Source organism: Leptonychotes weddellii, chromosome 7 (assembly GCF_054177405.1).
Source record: "Leptonychotes weddellii isolate Sample4059 chromosome 7, ASM5417740v2, whole genome shotgun sequence".
In the NCBI taxonomy this organism is placed as follows: domain Eukaryota; kingdom Metazoa; phylum Chordata; class Mammalia; order Carnivora; family Phocidae; genus Leptonychotes; species Leptonychotes weddellii.
In genome coordinates, this window is record NC_138375.1 from 1676963 (window position 1) to 1701447 (window position 24485).

Sequence of the window (24485 nt, forward strand, 5' to 3'; positions counted from 1 at the left end):
CTAATCACGAAAACGCTGCAGTTCTATTCTCGAATTTTTGAACTATTTCACTTTCCTAAAATGACGTATCTTCCCCCCAAATATCCCTGAGCTGCGGGCACAGATGTACGCACACATGCACGCACACGGACCCACAGGTACTTTCTTGATATCTAAATTTCTCTGGCTGGCTCCCCCTACTCCCCCTTCCCCGCCCTTACATGGTTAAAAAACCACCCCGGAGCCCCCGCTCCGCTATTCACCGCTCTAAAGCTCCGCAAATCCAATTTGCAACTCAGAAGCCAGTCACCGTTTCGAATTCTTCAAATACGCGGTAATTAGCATTTTAATTCAGCCTTTAACGTTTAAATTCGAGACATTTGCAGCCTCCTCCAAGGCCCCAGCTCCGATGTCGCTGCCCCCGAATTCCACCGAGGGCGGGCCATGGCGACAACATCCCCCTCCCCGTAACGGCCTCAATCGCCCGAAACTGGCGTCACCACCAACGGGCCGGGCCCAGCTGCGGAACCAGAGGCGAGCGGGCCGACCCCAGGTCGGGGAAGCAGGGGCTACTCTCCGTACGCAGGGACTGAGGCGGCAGTTAGGGTTGCCGCACGCCCGCCGACACGTTTTTGGAAAGCACGGCCTTGTGCGACAGATTAAGGCCAAGATCCTGTCGCGCCTGGCAGGGCCCCTGAGCTGCCGCCGAGCCTCCGCCCCCTCCCCTCAACCCGGTGACCCCCAAGACCTGCAAGTGAACCCAAAGCGCCCGGCAGTCGCCCCGGACGCCCCAGGGGCGCCGAGCCTCGCTCCCTGGGCCGAGAGAAGCGAGCTCCCGGCCCGCTCTGCACTCATCGCCCGGCTTTGGCGCGTGAACGAAGGACAACCCAGCACAGATTCCCGACCCCAGCGGTGTCGCACTTTTCAGGCTCTTTGGGAACATCACCCCGAAAGCCAAGGGGAAGCGGCGCGGACCTCCGGTCTGAGGGACGTCTCCAGCGGGCCGCGCTGCCTCTCACTCCGGCCTCCTGTCCCGCCCGCGGCGCGGCGGCCCGCGTCCGAGACTCCGGAGCCACCGCCCACGGCACTTCCCCGCGCCCTCGCGCCCCGATCGCGGTCCCGTCGCCCGGGTGTCCCGCGTCCCCTCCCACCCGCCTGCGCGCGGTTACCATGTAGGACGGGAAGCCGGCGGCGGCGGCGGCGGCGTCGGCCGAGTACTGCAGCGGGCTGCCGAAGCCGGTGGCCGCCTGTGCCGTGAAGGCCGCGGAGCCCGGGTAAGGGCTGAACGCCGAGCCCGACGCCGAGCGAGCCAGCTCCTCGCTGCGCGGCGCCGCCAGCGCCGACGCGCCGTACGCCGGGCACGAGTAGAGCGCCAGCGAGCCGGGCGCCTGGTACAGGTAGCCCTGCGGGTAGGACATGGTGGGCGCGGGGCACGGGGCCCGCGTCACGCCGAGCAGCGGGCAAGGCGCGCGGCGCCCTCCATCCACGCCCGGCCGGGGCGCGGCGCGGCGGCGGGCGCGGGGGCCCCGGGCCGAGGCAGGCCGGCCCGCGCACTAGCCCGGGAGGCCCGCGGGCCGCGGGAGTGGCGGGGCGGCGGCGGCGGCGGCGGCGGCGGCGGCGGCGGCAGCGCGGAGCCGGTGGGCGCAGCCGCGCGCCAGGCCGGCGGTCGGGGTTTGGGGGAGTCTGGAGTCGGGAGTGAGGAGTTGAGGAAGGAGCGCTCGAGTTTCCGAGGGACATTGGAACGCGAAGCTGTCCGTCACGCGCTCATCTGCATATTCGGGCGCCCGCCCCCTCCCCTGCTCCGCCCGCTCCGCCCGCTCCGCCCGCTCCCGCTGCCAGGCCGCGGCCGGGGGAGGGGCGGGGAGGGGAGGGCGGAGGAGGAGGCGGGAGGGCGGGGGAGAAGGAGGGAGGGACGCGCAGGCTTTTGTGGCGCAGCCGCCTCCCGCGCAGCACCAGCCCGCGGCCCGCGGCCCCGCAGCCTGGCTGGGCCGAACAGCTCGCCGCGGTGCGCACCCCCTCCCACTCGCACGTACTCCCAGCGCCCCCGTCCCCAGCCCGCCAGCCGGCAACCCCATCCCTCCCAAGCCAGCTCCCCCTTGCCGCCCCAGTCACCTTCCTCAACGCCCCCCCCCCAAGCCACTGCTCCACCCCCCGGTCGGCCCGCAAGGACTAGGCAGAGGCCACCCGCAATCGGGCCGGTCTGGTCCACTTGGGGGAAGAACTGTACTCGTCCCCTCTGCGCCACGAAGAGGCAGGCCCAGGTGACTGCGCGCGTGACTCCAGGCTCCGGGCCGGGAGCCGGGGGCGAAGGGAGGGCGGGATGGGAGCGCCCGTGGCCCAGGTCCTCCTGGGGGTGGCGTGCGCGGCTCTCCCTTCCACCTTCCTCCGTCGACTCTGCCTCACCGCGTGTGAGGCTCCCGCGTGGCCTCGAGTCTGGTCGCCTGCCCCGCGCCTCCCAGCGCGTCCCTGCGGGACCCGGATCAGGGTCCTTGACTGCGAACTGCCAGGAAGGCCCAAAGGTGAGCTTTGTGCCCCGAAGTCCAGAGTGGTAGGACTTTGCGCTGTTGAGAATGTTCTGACACACGCCGCCAGTGTTGCTCCCGTGAAGATGCCACCCCGAAAGGTTTTATTTGATTTTATTTTAATAAGTTGACGCCTCTTTCGGACAAGTGTCGTAAAGCATTCACGAGAATGCCTGTCACCGGACAGCCCGCCTCTGGCACGACGTGAAGCCTCGCTGTCCCTTGGGAAGGAAGGAGAAAGAGGCTGCGGGCACGGACGCCATCAGCAGCACAGGTAGCTCAGGTAACTTGCGGCTCCGGAGGTGCCTCTCGGGCCCAGAGGCAAGATGCTTAGTGAGGAGCCCTGGGACCCCAGCCCCAGAATACCTTTCACTCCTCAACCCTTCTCCATCCCTCCCCCACCTGGACCCGAGGATGTGGGCGCCTGTGACAAGGGAGGGTGGTCGCCTATGGGGGGCGCTCAGGAGGTCCACGGGGTGTAGGTGTGTCCTGGACAGGGACGCCCACCCAACAGGTGCCTGTTCCTCGGAGGCCCTCTCGGATGGGTTACCTGTAAGGTGAAATTGCTGCAGCGGGGAGCTCAGGCCTGCAGCACTCTCTCCCGGACGCCTCCCCGCACCCTGCCCCGCCAGCCCTGTTATGGACTCATGTTGAGGTCCTGCTGGTGCTCCCCAGGCAAGGCTGTGGCATGGCCATCTAGAGGCTCCAGCCCAGGCCTGTTCACAAGCAGAACCTTCAAGACACAGTGAAGCTGCGTTTGTCTTTCTCTAGGTCCGAGGTAACCAGTTGCAAACCGAGGTGTTGGGCTTGGGAAGAACCCATTCTCCTTGGCCTGCAGGCATGGGACTCCTAGTAGATGCATGTTACCACCAGCCCCCACCAGTCTTCCCACCCCTGCCTCCCCAGTGTTCCCCCCTTCCTAAAAACCAGTTCCTGCATCCACTATACTTCAACTTCCACACCACCCCCAAACACACCACTTCTCCCACACTGGGCTACTTGGAGGACCTAGCCCAGCAGTTTCAACAATGCTGCCACCCCAGGAGGGCTGTCCTAATTCAGTGCAGGGTAGACACTTTACACCGATTATTGTAGTGTCAAAGGAAAGAGAAAAGTAGTGTGTGTGTGTGGGGGGGGGGTACTCCAGTCCCTGGAGCATACCATTGACAGGATCTATGATATTTTTGGTCTTCCCAAGAGAGGACTGGGTCAGGTAGAGGCCATAAATGAGAGTCACACATTGAATGACAAACATAAACAGCAACAGATCAGATTGCAGGCTTTTGGGTTCGCTTTCAATTAGATAGTTTAAGTGAAAAAAATCAGGTCTAATTTTTATCTGCAAGGATGACTGGCCTCCAGTATTTCCATTTCTAAAGGCCAGTTCCTGCTGTGTTTCATTAGCATTTGGGGCTCGCCCCCTCACCCTCCCTCTCTCTCCCTCCACCCCCCTTGGGCCTGATCTCTGCCAGGGGCAGAAAAGAAAACATTGAATTATTACAAAAACATCCCCAGTTTGGAGCAGGAGCGTATGCTCCGGATACACTCGATTTTGACATCAATTAAGTATATAAGCAGACAAGCCCACGTGGCTTTGGAGGGGCTCGAGTCGCCCTGGGTGCATCTGCACAAACGCTGTCTCCTCTTCCCCTCTTTAGCTCGTGCTGCTGATTCTAAAGACAGCCTCTTCCTCGAGTGTATTTTCCCCCAGCAATTACACTCCTCCACTGAAATCTAAATTTTCCATACTGCTGCCTGCTACTAATAAAACCCGTCTACCTTGCACTATTAAACAGTCGAATCGCACTACATGCCGTTTTTATTGGTAGTGACTGTAGCAAATTAAAATGCCTACACAGAGACATTAAAACTTACGCTCCGCATTGTTATTGGAATATATAAACTCCGTTTCACTTTAAAGCTCCCTGATTTTTTAAAATCACTTTTCCTTTTCTTAGATTAAAGTTGGCTTAGTCTTCTAAAATAAATCAATGGGAAAAACAGGCTGCAAGTGCGGAGGCTCGACGCGGTGGCTCCGCACGCGGCCGCCTGCGAGGGTGGCCTGGCTTGGCTGGAACTCCGTCTCCGGTGACCGCGGAGAGCGCAGGCCGCGCGAGGAGCGAGCCGCTGCGGCGCGGGCCCCATGGCCGCCTCTCCGGGACAGCAGGGACTGGGATGCTCAGCCCACGCGCGACGGGTGTCCAGGCTAGCGGCGCCGCCCAGGCTTGGGCAGCCACTTGGCCGCTCTTGTTTTCGGTTGCCGTCCGAGCTGGAACGGCAGAGAACGGTAGGCGCGCAGGAAAACTGGAGAGCTGCTTTGCAATCGCGATCACTTTGTAACAATTACAGGGACAACGCGCGGTTTCAGGCTTGCGGTGGGTCCTCCTCCTCTCCCCTGTGTGCCTTTGTAAAAATAAGTTAATACTGTCACAGTTTTTGTTTCTTGTCCTCACAGTGGCCGATGCATTTAGAACGAGTTGGCGTGGACATGCACGTTTCAGGGAGCCGGGGATTCCTGCGAGGCTGAGCGGGGAGAAATGCGTGGAACGCGGGCTTGGGCCCGAGGGTCTCTCTCCGGAAAGCGGCTGGCTGCGCAGGCCGAGGCGCCTTGAAGACACGGTCCGTCCTGGGCTCTCGGGCGCGGGGGAGGCCGGGGAGCGACGCGGGCCCTAAAGTCGTGCGTGCGGGCGGCGAGGGGGCGCTGTGGCCCGCGACTGCGGCCTCGTCCCTGCAGCGGTGGCCCTGGTGCTGTCCCCGGCCACTGACGGGCAGTGGGCGCCCTAGCCCTGGCCCGACCTACCTCTTCCCACGTCGGTTTAATTTGGGGAAGAAGGAAAATTATGCCGCGGCACTTTAATAAAATCAAAGCCACGCAGGAACTTATTCTCATTCTGTTTTATTACTCTGGTAATCCGTGCAGTTTGTAAAGAGTTTGGTGGGAAAGGAGCCACCATTGGAATGCGTAATTTTTTTTTTTTTATTGGGGGCGTTCAATTAAGATTAAATACACACATTTTACATGGGTCCCCCTTAATGCAGTAACTTTTACAATGTAAGGAGTTTCGGTGTATCAGAGTACTTTCCCATTGGATTCCTAATCAAGGGATCCCTCTTGTCCCAGCACTTCCTGGGATCCTGGAGGGAGTGCAGCAAGAACGAGTCCAGGGTCATGAAGTTTGTTTCTGCAATATCCTTTGTTTCTCTCTCTCCCTGTTGTTTGCAAACCGAAATATGCTGCCATATATTGTAAGTGCAACTCAAAATGAAACGTAAATATTCCTCTAGCGCAGTTGACAACCCTCTCGGTTTGCTTCGAGCACGTCTGATTGGATTTCAGATGCAACGGTATTCTGAGGTTCTCCAACCCGTTTTGGAGGCTGAGACAGATCCCTGGAAAGCAAGCGCGCAGGAGAATCCTTAGCAGGCAGAGAGGTCCCCGCCACCCCCGGCCTGGAGCTGCCTGGAGCCTCGCAGGAGATGACCCGAGATGGCAGTCTCTAGAGACCAGCGGGCAACCCCTGGGATCGGGACCCCAGGACCGAGGGCACTCTTCTCTGACTTTCTAAGAACCGCATTTTGGGCTACCTGGCTCTTCCCTACGTGACTGACTTTTGAGCTCTCAGTGCCTGCGAGGTCTCTTCCTTGCTGCCTCGTCCCTCCCTGTTTCCTTTAGTGGGCAGCAAAGTGTCCATCCTCTCCTTGGCGCCCCGCCTCCGACGTGCTTCCTGAGGGTCTCTCCCCATTTCGCCGCATCTTGCAGACCCGGTGTCTGCCCACTCCACCCTCCCTGCTCTCCCCGCTCCTCTCCCGCCCCTCCTCGTCCTGGCGCGCAGCCCCTAGGGCCTGCGGGGGCGGGGGGCGCGGGAGCCCCGCGCCTAGTGAGGGAGGAGAGAGGAGGCGACGCGCAGTAATGCACGGGACTGAGTTCCATTTCGGGAGACCCGTTTCGGGAGCAGCCTTGGTTGGCCGGCGACTGTGGGAAGGACAAAGGTCGGAAAGTCCGCCTTTGTGCCTTCCCCGAGCGCTCGCAGGCAGACCCCGACCCCCGCACCCAGCCGCGGACACACGCACGCGCACGCGCACACTCGCCCCGCGCCGGCTCTTCGGCGCAAGGGGAACAGATGAGCAGTTGTTGGGTTTGGGTTTTGTTGTGTTGTGCTTTTGGTTTTAGGTGGGGTTTTTTTGTGTGTTTTTTTTTTTTAATGTTTCCGCAAGACAGTTTTTGGAAGAACTTAGCTCACCTTCTTCCTCGCCCCTGCGGCAGCTGTTCCCTGCTTTGTCACCGCTGTAACAACGGAGCGCACCTCCGTGGCGTCCGCGGTGGCGCGTGCGTCGGGGAGCGCGCCCACGACAGTGCGGAGCCCGCGGGAGTCACCTCCGGGCGGGCGGGAGCAGGTCGGACTCCGCTCGCAAGAATACACTGGCGAAGGAAGATTTTCTGCAGTCTTTTGACAATTACTTTTAGCCAACAAGAGAAGCTCTGGAGAGCATTTGTCCGGGGCCATGTTGCAGATCTTTTGGCTAATCTTACTTCGGTGTGTACCCCCAAACAGCTCGACCAGACCGCTAAATGGGGGGGCACATGGCACGCGCAATGGCGTGCCTGTCCCCTACCAAACCCTCTCGCAGGCCACGACACACCTGGCATTGCTTAGGTAGGGAAGGGAGGAGGGTTTTGTTTTGTTTGGTTTTCCCTTTTCAAAAACTGGAGAGAATGAAGAAGCATCAATTTGACAAATTGCGTTAAAAGTAAAAACAAAAACAACTTCAGTTGGACAGCATGTAAATGGCTGACACCCACCAGGGAGAAGATATCTGAAGCACCTGTAAATATGGGAAACACTGCTATACAGAATCAGGAAGAATTCTGACAGTCAATGGGTGAAGACGAGCCATTCGGTGGGAAAATGGGCCGGAGATAGGAACAGACTCTGCACAGAGAAGATCCGAAAAAGTGCAAAGATGCCCCAGCTGCCTAGAGATGGGGAGGTCAGACAGTGGAGCAGATGGGACTTTCCATCCACTGGATGACACCAAACTAGGCCCAGAGGGTGCAGACAAGGAGCACTCCCTCATTGATGTGCTAGTTGGAATTACTGCAAAGAAACTAGGGAGATGTTTGGCAGCATCTGGGAGAGCAGGAGATGCCCACTCCGTCTCAACTGCAATCCCTTGCTTCCCTGTCCACCACAGAGAGAATCTCCAGGAGGCCCTGCGGCATTGTTTGCAAAGTGCAAGACTAGAAACCCCAAATCGCAATCAGTACAGGCCTGGATAAAGAATTTGTGGCATATTTCACGGAATAGAATGGTCCCCAGGGATGAATGTGAATGAAGGTAGTTCTCCTTGTATCAACATGAATAAGTCCTGAAAGTATAAAACTGAGTGAGGAAAAATAATAACTAAAAAGAAAAAGGATACAGGCAAGATGACGCTGAGGGTGGACGTTTACAACCAACCACATTCAGTGCTATTTACAGGCAGGGCTGGGGGGCTGCCGGGTGGGAAGGAAGGTCTCCACTCCACTGCAGGGCACACCCGCCCAGTACCTCTGAAGAGGGGCAGTGGGCCTGGGAGGCGGGCCGGGCACTATTAGTGATGTTTTATTTCTGAAAAATATATCTGTTGTAAATGTCACAAATGTCACAAAATGTTAATGATTAAAAAAATGTTAATGATTATTAACTTGGGATGATTGTTCCATGCAATTATATTACTCTGTACATTTTTATTGTGTGAAAATATTTTGTTTTGAAAATTAAAATGAAAATAAGAATTAGTATTTTAAAAAATGTTATATCAGAGAAGTATAATTTGCTAATTTCATTGTTTATTTTAAAAAATTCTTAAAAATTTACATCCTTCATGTCTTTTTTCCTCTCTCCATTTCCCTACCCTTCAGAAAAAATTAAAAAACCAAAAAACAATGTCTTGGGTTTGCAGTGTAGACCTTTAAATGAATTGTCACCTGGGTGTATGTTTTTGTGCAATTATCCAGAGCACGGCAGGGGGACAGGCTTCTTGGGCAACAACCTCCCCAGGAGCCCTGTGTCCTCCATCTGGGATCTGCAGAACCACTGCCTCACTCTGTGGGAGGCAGGGCCTGGCCCCTGGCTTTCTTCATGGTCATGGGCACCAAGGCCTCCTGAAGGAAAGGACAGCACCCAATGCAGCCTGGCTGCCCACTGGCCACCTGCATGCTTCTATAGGGAGAGGCATGCCTTTACACTGTGTGGAATTCTGCATCTTCTCTTGATGTCACAGTGAACATATTTTAGAAATTCAAATCAAGATTAGAGAGAGGGGCTGGGGGGGCAGCAGTTCGGGGGAAGGCAGAGTGCAGTCTCACAAGGAAAACGGAAGAGAGTCAGTGCCCAGGGAGAAGGTGCGTGCTCTGGCAAGCTGTGGCTGGTCAGGCACCTCCTTACTCCTGAAGGAGAGCTCCTGCCTTTCTGGGCCTAAGGTCTTTCGAGAAAGGACTCCCTCTCACCACTGCAGCCAGAGGGATCTGGATCTTCAGATACAAGTCTGCTCAAAGCCCTTGCTCAGTGGGAGAGGCTATGAGGCCAGGTCCTTTGGCCTGGCCTGGTCAGTGATTACAGTGGTCTGCAAATATCATTCTGTTCCTCAGCCTGTTCTGAGCCAGGCCAGGAGGAGGGCATTATTTCCTGGGAACCACCGGGCTTCCAAAAGCTTCCCTGTGCCAACATGGCCCAAAGCCCTTTGGAACTTGCTTCTGCCCGCAGCTGTAGCCTGGCAGCCCCCTTGCTCTCTGCTCCAAGCACCCTGGCCCACTCACCTTTCTGTCTGCAGCCACACTCCCTCCCACATCGGGCCTCTACAGACTGCTTCACCCCATAAGTCTCCTCCCCATGGTTCTCATTCACCTCTTCTCCTTGGGAGCTGCTGGTGTTCCAGTATGTTGGCTCTCTGACCTCATTCCCACCCACCCCCCAAGCCTGGGAAAGTCATGAGCAGGAAACAAGTATTGATGAAATGGATGAATGAATGGCTCACTCCTGGTTATTCATTTTTACTTCTAAAAGGCACAGCAAGGAGTTGAGGGAGATAAACAGAAAACTGACCCAGACACTTGCTTACATTTCACCACTGCTCCCCCCTTGGAGATTCCACTGCACCTGAGCATGGTGGAGCGCAGGCAATGGGGGAAGATCTGGTGACTCCTCAGGAGCCCTGGCTCTCTGATAGAAGACACGATCAATTTTGGATGTTAAACTTGAGGACCTAATATACACTCACATTTAAAATAACATTGAGTTCTACAAAAATTCCTGAGTTAGCAATCAGCTCCAAACCTCGCATTCCTTGAGGAAAGTGGGCATGCGTTTTTAGTTTTGCATCCCAAATGATCTGTGCAGTCCCAGCGCATAGCAGGTGCTCACAATGATTAGTTGGGCAACTGAATGAATGAGCGTTGACATTTGGGAAAAGGAAACTTGAACATAAGCAAACTGAACGTTCGCGGTATTTTTACATAAAATATCCAGGGTGGGTAGGAGTTACAGTATTTAAACAATTAATTTGATCCCAGCAAGATTTTTGTAGATACAGGCAAACCAATTCTAACATTTATTTTTAAAGTCATGGTCATTAGTATAGCTAACATGATTTTGACAAAGAATAAAGTGGGAGGAATCAGCCTACTTGATTTCCAGACACTACATGGCTACAGGAGTCAAGAGTAGGTGCTGCTGGTAGAGGAATAGACAGGTAGATCATTGGAGCGGAGTCAAGAGCCCAGAGATAGATCCGCACAAATATGCCTGATCTATTTTGATGAAGATGCAAAATAATTCAATGGAGAAAAGTTAGTCTTTCCGACAAATGGTGTGAGAGTAATTGTACATCCCTAGCAAAACATCAACAGAAAACATGTCAACCCAACTCTCACACCTTATACGATAATTAACTAAAAATGGATCACTGACTTAAATGTAACTGTAAGACCTTTAGAAAAATATAGAAGAAAATCTTTAAGATCTAGGGCTAGGCAATGAAGTCTTAGGCCAGACACCAAAAGCACATCCGTAAAAGGAAAATTTGATTAATCAAACTTCATCCAAATTCAAACTTTTGTTCTGTGAAAGATGCATTTATTTATTTATTTACTTATTTTTGTGAGAGTTACTTTTAAAAAGAATGCAAAAATGAGATGCAGACTGGGGGAAATATTTGTGAACCATATATCCAACAAAGGACTAGTATCTAGAATATATAAAGAATACTAAAAAAAAAAAGAAAAAGAAAAAGAAAACAATGACAGAAGACAATCAATTAGAATTTGGACAAAAGACACAAAAAGACATTTCACTAAAGAGGATATACAAATGACAAATAAGCACATGAAAAGATGTTCATCATCATCAGCCACCAAGGAAATGCAAATTAAAACCACACGGTTTTAAACCACATGGGTGCAAACCACATGGGAATGCATGCACCCATCAGAATGGCTAAAATAAATAAAAGAGTGACCACCTCAACTGCTGGTGACCATGTGGAGAAATTGGATCATTCTCACATTGTTGGTGGGAATAGAAAAGGGTACATTCACTCTGGAAAACATTTTGGCAGTTTCTTATAAAACTAAACTTGAAACTACCACGAAGTCTAGCAATTGCATTCTTGGGCATTGGTCCCAGAGAAACAGAAACTTATGTTCACACAAACCTCTGCACACGGATGTTCATAGCAGCTTTATTTGTAATAGAAACTGGAAGCAGCCCAGATGTCCTTCCGTGGCTGAAGGGTTGAGGTACTACTCAGCAATGCACAAATTGACCTGTGGGTCCACATGGCAAGCTGGGTGCATCTCCAGAGAATTAGGCGGTTGGACCAAAGCCAATCCCAAAGGTGATTTACTGCATGATACATAGAATTTAAATTAAAAATGTATCGAGACCTTTTTGAATTAGAAGATCTTAGAAGTGGGGATCAGTTTGGTGGCTGCCATCACTTGGGGATGAGGGTGGGGGAGGTGAGGGAAGTGGGCGTTTTTATGAAAGTGGAAGGGAGGCACCCTTCAAGTGATGGCAGTGTTCAGACCATGTGCAGTTCAGAGACCCTAAGGGACACACAGAGCCTGACAGCTAAAGACGATGTGAGGTCCGTATTATGCGCAGTCCCTTCTGAGCACAGTGAGGACAGGCCATAAGACCACACCCTTTGGGGACACGGAGCTGGGAGCAGCGTCATCCACGCTGTGAGGAGCTGCAGGAGTACCCGGAGGACACAGTGATGATGGTAACTCTAAGAGGGGACATTGCTGCATTGTTCTTTTACTTTAAGGGACGCCTAGTGGGGAAGATTTGTAACATTACCAGGGGGTAAAAATTGGTTCTATGAACTACAAAATTTGGCAGGACTTTTGTTCATTTGTTTTTTTAAAAATGCTATTATTGTGTGGAGAAAGATTTGTCAGGATAGAAACAGATTTCCAAGTAGTTATTTATGAGGAGTGAAATCTGTAGCAGGAATAGGGAAAAAATTTACATTTTGTCACTTATGTATTTTTTTTTTTACCTTTCCATATGTGTTTGGTGATTTTAAAGTTATTTATGAAAACGATGAATCGGGTATGTACTATAATGGAACAAGAAGAAGAGCAAGTCGTTGTATTTGTTATCTTGTGAAATCTCTGACTTTTCCAGATTTTTATATGACTCTCTGAGAAACATATTTATGGTTAACTTTTATATATAGATTTTGAAATAAGGTAGACAATCAATTACATCTCAGATAAGCATACACATATTTCTAATTTATATTTAGCATCAAAATATTTTTATTTATATCTCTCCCCATATATTGAAAGTCTTGTTTCCTCAGCATTGTATATTTATTTATTTGATTTATTTTAAAATATACATAAAAAGTGTCAAAGCTATATCAACATTACTAATAACAATAAATTCATTGAGTACAGTTTTTTTCTCTGCAAATCTTTTTGTATCTGGAAGATACAACATTCAGGATGGACAAAGCACTGTGTTCAAAATTACTTGAAAATATTATATTATCCTGTCAATTTTATACACAGATTTATGTATTTCTCTCTATGCTAATTTTAGAGCTTTTCCCATTTTAGACTGGATTCTATTTTTTGCAAAGTAACTTCCATGGTTTAAAAGTCATGAACAGTAGGGGCGCCTGGGTGGCTCAATCAGTTAAGCGTCTGCCTTCAGCTCAGGTCATGATCCCAGGGTCCTGGGATCGAGTCCCGCATCAGGCTCCCCACTTCGCGGGAAGCCTGCTTCTCCCTCTCCCACTCCCCCTGCTTGTGTTCTCTCTCTCGCTGTGTCTCTCCCTGTCAAATAAATAAATCTTTAAAAAAAAAAGTGATGAACAGTATACTCAGCAAAGTCTTGATTCTTTCCTTTCCCTTTATTTGTCCCACCCTCCATTTGTCCATCCTCATTAGCTTCTCACAGGTCTTCCATGATGTTTTTTGCTAACGTAAGCAAAGATATGCCTGCCTTCATGAGAATAAGTAAATCCTTTTCCTTTCTTTCTTAGAGACAAGATAGCCTATTGTATATACTCTTCTACACCCTGCTAGTTTTCTGAACAATAAATCAAGGAAATCACTACAAATTATCTATAGAGATTTTCCTCATTTTTTCAAAAATATCTACATAGCATTCATTTTGGGAAAGCGCTGTGGCTATTCGACTGGACCCCTAGGAAAGACATTTGTGTTCTCAGAAGCTTTTGCTTTTCGAAACAGTGCTGCAATGTGCAGCCTTCCACAGAGGCAGGCCCGTATCTGTGAAGGCACAGAATCAGGAGAGAGTCTAAGAAGTGGGGTGACTGGGTCACGGGGTGAATGAGGAGTTTTTCCAGGGATGGAAAATGACTGTCCCATTTATGTCTCTCAACAATGTGGAGGATGCTGGCAACCTCACATCCTGCCAACACTTGGCATGGTCACTGATTTCCACTTAGCCACTCTGGTGGTTATGAAATGTGTTCTGACTGCGTTCTCTTGGACGCTGTCTTTGTCTGTTTGACGTCCGTTCATCACAGCGCCAATATGTCTCGTGAACAGAGAAACGAGAGTCCTCCAGGATATCAGGGAATCAAGTTCCACAACACATCAAAGGGTAAAGCTCCATGCACATATGCGGTTCATCCCGGGAATTTAGGATTGACTCAACTTGGGAAAATCAATGTAATTCATTATATTAACAGAATAAAGGAGAAAAGTCATATCAGTAGATGGGCAGAAAAAAGTGGTGGCAAAATTTACAACTCCCTTATTAAGAACACTCAGGAAACTGTGGGCAGATGAAATCTCTCAACCTGACAAAGGACATCAACACACACCAAAGCTGACATCATTGTTAATTATGAAAGAGTGAGTGCTTTTCAGGATGGGAAAGATAAGGGTTTTCACTTGGGCTCAGCATTACACTGGAGGTCTTAGCCAGTGTAGTAAGACAATAAGTAAATAAACAAATAAGCAAACAAAGACACAAGACAGAATTTGGAAAGGTTTCTTTGGCAGCATGATTGCGAAAAACAAATTATCTATTAGAATTAATGTGTGAATTTAACAAGGTCACAGGATATAAAATCTCTATTAAAACAATTATATTTCTTTTTTTCATTTTATTTATTTATTTTTTTCATCATGATAAGTGTGCTCTTTAATCCCCATCATCTACTCCACCGCGCCCCCCCCCAGCCCCGCCTCCTCTCTGATGACCATCACTGTGTTCTCTGTAGCTGAGAGTCTGGTTCTTGGTTTCTCTCTCTCTTTGCTCATTTGTTTTATTTCTTAAATTCCATACATGAATGAGATCATCTGGTATTTGTCTTTCTCTGACTAACTTATTTCACTTAGCATTGTACTCTCTAGCTCCATCTATGTCATTGCAAACGGTAAGATTTCATTATTTTTATGGCTGAATAATATTCCATTGGATGTATATACCACATCTTCTTTATCCACTCATCTATCAATGGACACTTGGGCAGCTTCCATATCTTTTTTTTTAAAGATTTTATTTATTTATTTGAGAGAGAGAGAGCACATGAGAGGGGGCAGGGTCAGAGGGAGAAGCAGACACCCTGCTAAGCAGGGAGCCCGATGTGGGACTCGATCCCAGGACTCCAGGATCATGACCTGAGCCGAAGGCAGTCGCTCAACCAACTGAGCCACGCAGGCGCCCGGCAGCTTCCATATCTTGACTATTGTAAATAATTCTGCTATAAACATAAGAGAGCATGTATCCCTTCGAACTAGTGTTTTTGTATTTTGGGGGGTAAATACCCAGTAGTATGATTCCTGGGTCACAGGGTAGTTCTATTTTTAATTTTTTTGAGGAACCTCCATACTGTTTTCCACAGTGGCTGCACCAGTTTGCATTCCCACCAACAGTGCACGAGGGTTCCCTTTTCTTGGCATCTTGGACAATACTTGCTGTTTCTTGTGGGGTTTTTTAAAGATTTTATTTTTAGAGCGCCTGGGTGGCTCAGTTGGTTAAGCGACTGCCTTCGGCCCAGGTCATGATCCTGGAGTCCCGGGATCGAGTCCCGCATCGGGCTCCCTGCTCGGCGGGGAGTCTGCTTCTCCCTCTGACCCTCCTCCCTCTCATGCTCTCTGTCTCCCATTCTCTCTCTCTCAAATAAATAAGTAAAATCTTTAAAAAAAAAAAAAAAGATTTTATTTTTAAATAATCTCTACACCCAACGGTAGGGCTTGAATTTACAACCCCAAGGTCAAGAGTCACATGCTCTACCAACCGAGCCAGGCAGGCATCCCATTGTGTTTTTTATTTCAACCACTCCGACAGGTGTGAGGTGATATCTCATTGTGGTTTTGATTTGCATTTTTCTGATGATGAGTGATTTTGAGCATCTTTCCATGTGTCTGTTGGTCATTTGGAGGTCTTCTTTGGAGAAATGTCTGTGCCTGTCTTCTGCCTATTTTTTTAATTGTATTATTTGTTTTGGGGGTATTGAGTCGTACCAATTCTTCCTATATTTTGGATACTAACCCTATATGGGACATATCACTTGAAAATATCTTCTCCCATTCAGTAGGTTGCCTTTTAGTTGTGTTGATTGTTTCCTTGGCTGTGCAGAAGTTTTTATTATGCTGTAGTCCAAATAGTTTATTTTTGCTTTTGTTTCCCCTGTCTCAGGAGACATATCTAGAAAAAAGTTGCTACAGCCAGCGTCAAAGAAATTACTGCCTGTGTTCTCTTTTAGGATTTTTGTGGTTTCAGGCCCCACATTTAGGTTTTTAATCTATTTTGAGTTTATTTTTGTGGGTGGGGTAAGAAAGTGGTCCGGTTTCATTCTTTTGCAAGCGGCTGTCCAGTTTTCCCAACACGATTCATTGAAGAGACTGTCTTTTCCCCATCAGATACTCTTTCCTGCTTTGTCGAAGATTAATTGACCATATAGTTGTGGGTCCATTTCCGGGTTTTCTGTTCAATTCCATTGATCTATATGTCTATTTTTATTCCAGTGCCATACTGTTTTAATTACTACAGCTTTGTAATATAACTTGAAATCTGGAATTGTGATGTCTTCAGTTTTATTTTTCTTTTTCACTTGCTTTGGATTTTTCAGGTCTTTTGTAGTTCCATAAAAATTTTGGGATTGTTCGTTGTAGTTCTATAAAAAAACTGTTGGTGTTTTGATAGGGATTGCATTAAATCTGTGGATTGCTTTGGGTGGTTTAGACATTTTAATAAAACAACCAATTATATTTCTACAATGTAACAAGAAATTATAGGAAATTTATTTTTTAAAGATTTATTTATTTATTTTAGAGGGGGATTGTGGAGGGGCAGAGGGAGAGGGAGAGTAATAGACTCCCCACTGAGTGTGGAGCCCGACATGGGACTTGATCTCATGACCCTGAGATCATGACCTGAACAGAAATCAAGAGGCAGACACTCAACTGACTGTGCCACCCAGGCACCCCAGGAAATTTATTTTTTAACAATTTTTTAACAAGTAAGAATTTAAATTTAAACAAATAGAAATCAATTAAATCAAATGTACTACACAAAAATTCTACACGAAACACTACAAAATAGTGCTGAGAGTTAAGTGAGGGAGATGTGAATAAAATGAGAATAGCCTAGTCCTGGACTGCAAACTCCATGTTGTTAAGATGTTCATTCTCCCGAAATTGATATGTGGATTCAATACAACACCAATCAAAATATCAATAAGATTTTTTCTTTATAGAAACTGATAGATTGATTCTAGAATTTACATGGAATTACATAGAACAAGATTAGTTTAACAATTCTGAAGAAGCACTAACCTGGACAGCTTATGCTACTTGACTTCAAGCCTCACTATAAAATTACAGTAATTAGGACAGCTGAACACTGGTGTAAAGATAGACGTGCAGAGCCACAGAACAGAAGAGGGAGTCCCAACATAGAGCTCCATGTATGTGATCACATAGTTTTCACACAAATGCCCTGGTATAAGAACAACTCAACATGCACATGAAAAAAAATAACTATGTCTTCTACCTCCCATGATATACCAAGCTATTTTAAAATGGATCATAAATCTAAATGCAAAGTTAAACCATCTGGAAAAAACATATGAGTAAATCTTTACAATTTGGGGTATGCAACTATTCCTTCGATAGGACGCACACCAGAATAGCCTTAAAAGAAAAAAGGGATTAATTGGACTTCAAATTGTCTGTAGGGGACAGAGACAATACGATGAAAGGGCAAGCCGCAGTGTGTGACTGTGATGTAGATTTTATTATACGTAGTGTATTATCTGTGATCTAGGATATATTGTTTATAGTGTATAATTTGACAAAATGGGATATATATAAATATATAAACACATCACACATTTTGATAAGAAGACAAAGAATCTGATAAAAAATGGGTAAAAGCTTTGAATGGACACTTGCCAAAAGGAGATAGATAAATGGCCAATAAGCCTTTCAGAAATGGTCGACATCGTTTGTTGTAAGAGAAATACGAACTTAAAGCATTAGAATCAGGCTGAAGTTAAAAAGACTGATAATATCAAGTGTTAGCAGTGATGAGGAACAACTGAGTTCCTAACTACCACTGGGGGAAGGGTAAAATTGCATGAGCGCTTTGGAAAACTGCTGGTGGTTCATATAATTTTAAACACATGCTTACGGCTTGTCTAAGAAATTCTACTCTTGGGTGTTTACCCAAGAGAACACATGCCCTGCAAATTTTTGACCCAAATGTTGGTTGTGGTATTGTCTATATTAGCCCCAAACTGGAAACAACCCAAGTAGTTATCGATAGGTGAAGGAGTTAAACTGTGGTCTATTTACTGAATATAACCTGTGCCCCGGTAAAAAGGCTTGAACTGCCACACACAACGTGGGTGAATCTCAAACACATTATGCTGAAACAAGAGATAGATACAAAAGAGGGTAGAGTATATAACTGCACTTACATGGCATTCTAGAACAGTACTGACTAATATTAACCAGTAGCAGGGCAAGTCGCCTGGGACAAAGGGTGGGGGGGACCAGCCCGGGACACATGGGGACTTGACTTTATATGCTGATGGGTGTCATGATTACACGGATGTTCATGTTTACAAAAACCACCAAATTTTACACTTACCTTTTTATCTTGTAGAGTGTCTCAATTAATAACCATTTACATCTCATATTTTACTAAAATTGTAAAGTAATGTTCAAAATACTCCTAAAGAGTATATGTTTACATTAGTCTGCCTGTTTACCAAACCCTCGTCAGGCCCATAAGCTCTCCATCATTTCTGTCTTTGTCCGTCTGACTGGAGATAAATGATGTTTTACTTGTGTGCAAACTCTCCTTCGTCTTGTGTTATGTTTGAGGCTGGGCATCATCATCACGTGTTTCCTGGACAGTTATCTCTCTGCTTCTGTGAATTGTCTCCTCAGTTGCTTTGCTTTTTTGTCTATTTGGTGGTTGATTTGTCCGTTATTAATATGTGATTTTTATAATTTATGATATTAAGCCTTATAAATTGAGATTATTTTCCTAACTTTTTGGTCTTTCAAGTCACTTTAAAGTATTTTTTAACTTAAATAAGTCCTTGATTTTTAATAGTATAATCTGTTAGTGTTTTATAAGTTGTGACCTTTTGGTTGATTGAAGATCTTTTTTAAAGAAACTAGAACACAGAATATGTGTTTCTTCTTACAACAATAGGACTTGCACAATAGCATTTTCTATTCATTTGGAATTGCTTTTTAATGGTGTGAGGTCACATTTATTAAATGGACAGCAAATTTTCCTGAACCTCGAGTTCATGTCTTCTACAGATCACTTGTTTGAAACACCCCCCATGGTCTCATGTCCCCAATCTGTGGGTCTTATCTAGTCTGTCTCGTTTTCTACTTCTGTTTCTATTTTTATCAAAGTTATACATCCTCATATTTTGAAAACTCAAATATTTCTACAACAGCCCCCTCTTCCCTCTTCCCCATTTCCCACCATCAGGAGACAATGATTTTTTTAAAAAACTTTATTAATTTATTTGAGAGACAGAGAACTCACAGGCAGGGGGAGCGGCAGAGGGAGAGGGAGAAGCAGGCTCCCCGCTGAGCAGGGAGCCCGATGTGGGGCTCGATCTCAGGACCCCGGGATCATGACCTGAGCCGAAGGCAGACGCTTAACGACTGAGCCACCCAGGCACCCCAGGAAGCAACAATTTTCATTGTTTGTTCTGTGTGTCCCGCGCTCCTCACACCAGAAGGGAGAGGCCAGCCCCTCCCCTTGGATCTGCACTGCTGTGACGGTTTTTCGTCAACAGAATGCAATGGAAGCAACTTTCAGTGACTTCCAGCTCCAGAAGGGGCCTGGGGGCTTCGCTTCCTGGGCCCCCAGCTGCCATGTTATAAGGAGGCTCAGGCTAGACCCCTCGATGGACAGAGGCCACACATCCTGGACACGTCGTGAGCTCCCGGCTGGATGCAGCACATGGAAACCCCCGTGGTGCTTTGAAGGCAGCCAACTCACCAAATCATGGACAGTAACAGTGTTTTTGATTTAAGCCACTAAGTTTGGGACAATTTGTTTCCTAGCACTGTTACACTGACCTTGGGCCGATTACCCGGTCTCTGTGACCTTCAACTTCTCATCTGTAAAATAGGGCTACGATACCGTCCTTGGAAGGCTGGTCTTCAGAAGGAAACGACGCTGGAGGCGAGCAGGGCACCTTCCACACACCTGATAGGCGTTGGCCAAGAGCCATGTGGAGCGCTTTGGATGATATGCTGGCTCTCCTAGTTTCCCTTTAGCTCTAATTTGGGTTTAACACTTCTTTCCATATTTTTCATTTCTTTTTTGGTTGACAGAGGCATGGAAACCCATTTTGCAATGCTGACCTAGGGCGTTCCTGGGCTCTAATGGGGACGACGGCGACAGATCTTTGTTTTAGAGTAAATTCAGCCCTCGTGCAGAGGGAAAATAGGTAATTAGCTGCAGTTGGGTGTGGCGCAGAGACGTCCCGGTCTCTTCCTGCCTCACGCTGAGCAATCACTAGAACTCCAGCTTGGGGCTGCAGTGGCAGAGACCGAACTCTGTCTCTGGGGCAAGTAAGAACTTGCAGCCTGGCAGGATAGTTGGGCAGCAGGTGCTCGGTGACAATAAACACAGAGGAAACTGTACACGGTTAAGTGACGTCTCTTTGTTAACTTCTGGGAAAGGGACAGTGAGAGCGCGTGGCCGTAGGCAGGTGTGGGTGCTTGCCCGGCAGCCCCGGACAGCGTCCACGCTACACAGGGGATTTTGCTGGCGGCGACCACCCCTGGGATGCCCTGCAAATCTCTGAGGTGTCCAGGCTCCCCATCTCCATCTCCTGCATTGTCCTCACCACCTGACCAGAACGGCATATCTACTGGGCATCTTCAGTCCTCTGGATTGAAGCTGCGAGAGAATCTGACAACATCTTTCACTTGGCTTCATTTTTCTGTTAATTCATGTGCTCGTCAAATAGATTTTGAGAATTGTTGTGGGGTGACTCTATCCCGCCAAATTCATCTGTTAAAGCCCGACCCTAGTACCTCTACATGGGACTGTCTTCAGACACAAGCTCTTTAAAGAGGTGACCCACCTACATGAGGCCATGAGGGATGGCCCTAAGCCCATGTGACCGCATCCTTATAGGAGACCAGGACACAGACATGCACAGAGGGACACGGGGGAGACTGCACTACACGCCAAGGAGAGAGGCCTCAGAAGGAACCAACCGTGTGGACACCCGTTTTGGACTTTGGCCTCCAGAACCGTGAGACAATGCATTTCTGCTGTTCAAGCCACCAGTCCCGGCACTTCGTTATGACAAGCCCCCCTGCAAAGTAAGAGCCATGGTGCCTGCCACAGTGATTTAACAAATAAAAGAGGGGACCGGCTTATTCTCAATGGGTGAAGACGGAATTCACTGGTTAACAGATCCAAGCCAACGCACTCTCTGGGCGCCTCTGCTTTCCCTGGCTGATGCACACACTGAGGGCCTTGCAGGAATTTTGGGCACACAGGGTGGGAAGGGGCTCGGTGAGACCTAATCCTGGTTCCTTTAGGAATTTATGTTCACAGAAGTGAGAATGAGTGTTGACACTGGAATATTTCGGTTATTTATCTACATTTCCATTGCATCCTTACTTTGCATGAAAGAACTTCACGCTGTGGAAGAGAGGTCATCAAGCAGTCTCTTCCTCGTCCACTAGAAGATGGGGAGATACCCGCACGCCAGCCTCCGTGGGTTACACCAGGGATAAAATGATGCAGCACAGACAGCGCTGAGATTTCAAAACAGGACTTGCAATCTATTGCCAGCAACCAGAGTGACTTGAGCCACTTTATGCCGGCTCACGTCGTGTCCCCAACTGTCCATGGGCACGTTTCTGTGCATTCAAGTGAATGCCTGCCTTCCCCCCCAGCCCCGGCATTGATGTTCCTCTCATTTCCCTTCTCTGTCTCTCATGTTTGCTGAAGGACATGTTCATCTTTCTAGGGCTTAGGGCATGCTTTAATTTTTTATTTTGAAAAGTATTACAGTGTCCTCTCCAATGAACCTCTGTCTCACCTGCATCCATTTCCGATGTGTTTTTCTTAATCAACTGTGAACGAAGCATGGTTTCTTACCCGTTCCTCGAGCACCTTTGCTGTTGGGAGGAAGAACAGATTCATGGGCATGTATCTCAGGGCGCTGGTGTTAACCAATTTAGACTTCCAGGCTTATGCTCTAGGGGTAGAATGCGGACCTGAGTCTCTATTTTAAGGATCCTCTGCTGGTATGGGCTGGCACACAGAGAGACATATGTGGCGGGGTCCCTGAATCCAAGAGCACACAGCTGGGGCTTGTCTGTGTGGTTAGTGGTGGCCGGGCTGGACCCAGGCCCTAGGAGGTGTCTGGTGTGATGAAAGCGCATGTCTGAGCTGGTCTGCTGGACACAGGGTGTTTTCTCCGGGAGCGAGCAGTGCTAAGAGGAACAGGGAAATAGGGCAAGCAATCAGAGGGCTATTTTATCAGCGCCCACGAGAGAAGGTCACATTGAGGAGGTGACATCTGAGCAGAAACCAGAATGAAGGGAGAGTGAACATCGGAAGGCGTGGGGAAGTCAGACAGTGTATCTGAGGAATGTGGCCACAGACTTCCGAAGTCCTAAAGGGGCAGCACGTGGGCCCTGTTGCATTGGACTTGTGTGGCTGATGTGAAAAAGGACCACAAACAGGGTGGCTTAGAACAACAGGAATTTATTGTGTCAGAACTCGGCGGCCAGAAGTTTGCAATCAGGCTGTCCGCAGGGTGTGGATCCTGCATCCTTCAGCTTCTGGCGCCCCAGGCGTCCCACCCTGTGGTCACCCTGCTCCAGTCTCTACCTTTCCCCAAGTCTCCTCTTCCTGAAAGGACCCTGCCCTTCGATTTAGGCCCACCCTAATCTAAGCAGATCCTTACCTTAAGCAGGTTTGCAGAGACCCTATTTCTAAACAAGGCCACATTCCCGGGGTTTTGGGTGGACGCTATCTATGTGTGTGTGTGTGTGTGTGTGTGTGTGGTGGGGGAGGGCACTATTCAACCAATTATATATGCAAAAGATACAGATTTTAGGAGGAATTCAGAATCAGTACACCACCTTAGAAGAGAACCTTTATTGCCTGCTCTCCAAAAGTGGGGGAGAGAAGTGCTCTTCCCAGGCAGGTAGACAGAGGTGGAAGCTAAGGGGACAAGACTGTTCCCAGTGAGAACAAAGCTGATCCGCTCAGAGGACAGGGCCACTGGGGACCGGGCAGGTCTGCCATGCTGGTCTCTGGCCTCTCATTTCCTTGGGTCTCTGGGGACCCTGTTCTTTTGCCCCGGGCTTCTGGGTCCCTGTGCTGCCCTATGGCTTCCCAAGCTAAAATTTGCCACCGCCCTCCCTGTGCCTCAGGCTGAGTACCTGCTTCCTATCAGTCCCTCTTCTCGGCCCTGACCCTGATGCAGCCCTGCTAGCAGTGGGATTCACTCCTTTCAAGATTGCCATACTGATGGCATCCTCTAAATTAGGAGCTTGCTTTGTTTGGGTGTGGGGTTGCCTCCAGCCTGGTGTGTGCTGGCCCAGGGGCCCAATCCCTTTGACTTCTCTTGACCCCACCCCCAGCCCTCCACTCCACCACCAGCTGGAATGTGCCCTCAGGTCCCACACACCTCAATGCAGGTGAGAGGTCCTCCTGAGCACAACTGGTTCGACCTGTTTCCACAGCAGACTCTGGAACCTCAGCCATCCCAGGGCCAGGCCTGTTGCGGAGGCAGGCTCCAGCCCTGCAGGCTTCCGGGCAGTCCTGTGCTCACGCAGATCTGAGGCCAGGTGGGCTCTGGGGGCAGCAGGTGCAGACAGCTCTCCACACCTGCTCTCCCAGGATGCTCCGGCCCGCACCGTCCGTCTGCCCAGCCAGCTAGCTCTGCTGCACCTCTGCAGGCCGGACCCACTTCTTCCTCCGTGGAACCCCACCCCCCGCCCCTGCGCCTTTACTGAACATGGGAGGAGATGGGAAGGGTGGTGGGGGTGGGTTTGCTTCAAGATAAAGGCAGCTTAGATTTGATGTTGGGCTATGTTTCCCCTGGATGATCACCTCCCTCTTCCCTGCTGTTCGTCTCTCCCAGGCCTGCTTTTCTGCTCTGCACGTTCCCACTGGGAGAAAACACAACACCCACTCCTTCTCATGAAGAGCAGCAGGGCCACAATTTTTATGAGTGTGCGTCTGCCAAGGGCCACAACGCCAGTCTTAAGTTTCCTAAGAAGGGTTTGCACCGGCCAAGATAGTTCTCTCTCTAAGGGGAATTCTTGCACCAGCTGTTACCTGATACATGTTATGTGACCAAATATAGGTGGTGTTAGAAATTCCTAAATATGTATGTATGCATATTCACATATCTTCCACAAAAATACATATGTTTAAAGTACATAAAATCTATAAAAAGATGCAAGTTTTAGGTTGCAAAGTTATTGTATAATCCCCTAAGCAACAAATACCCAGGCAACAATAATATAAATTAACAACAAAATGACCCCCAAATAGCCTACTGGAAATTAAACATTAGCAACAACAGCAGGAGAAGAGCTCATGCGAATGTGAGAATGTGTTCACAGTGGAGGGAAAGAAGGGCAGGATAAATTAAGTTTTTTGGAAGCTCTTTTTAAATGTTTATCAAAATTTTAAATTTTCATAGTCTCTGAATAGGATTTCTGTTTCTAGAAATTTAAACTATGGAAATAGCCCAAAATATGGGTCTAAGAGCATTTATAACTGCATGTTTGTCATACTGTAAAACTCAGAAACAGCTTAAACACAGGGGAATACAGGAAGTTAAGGCCCCCCAGGTGAGGTCTCCCTGGCAGCCCCCCCACAGAGGTCTCCCCAGCAGCCTCCCCACCCCCGTGGAGGTCTCTCTGGCAGCCCCCCCACAGAGCTCTCCCTGGCAGCCCGCCCCCACACAGAGGTCTCTCTGGCA

General features: G+C 48.9%; 1 protein-coding gene and 1 long non-coding RNA gene across 3 annotated transcripts in view; one reads left to right on the forward strand and one right to left on the reverse strand.

The window, feature by feature from the left end:
* The window catches only part of IRX2 (iroquois homeobox 2), a 130439-nt gene extending 128879 nt beyond the window's left edge, over positions 1–1560 (reverse strand). Inside the window, exon 1 of one of the 2 annotated variants that reach the window (XM_081825856.1) lies at positions 1149–1560. In XM_081825856.1, the coding sequence (XP_081681982.1) occupies positions 1149–1397 (249 nt within the window). In that variant the 5' untranslated portion in view covers positions 1398–1560. The remainder of the gene's footprint in view (positions 1–1148) is intronic. The other variant, XM_081825855.1, reaches the window with a different exon arrangement.
* A 371-nt stretch (positions 1561–1931) lies between these two features.
* On the forward strand, positions 1932–5380 carry LOC145722521 (uncharacterized). Its single transcript, XR_014146825.1, has 2 exons — positions 1932–4788; positions 4957–5380. It is a non-coding gene; the product is annotated as an uncharacterized LOC145722521 (long non-coding RNA).
* The last annotated feature ends 19105 nt before the right edge of the window (positions 5381–24485 follow it).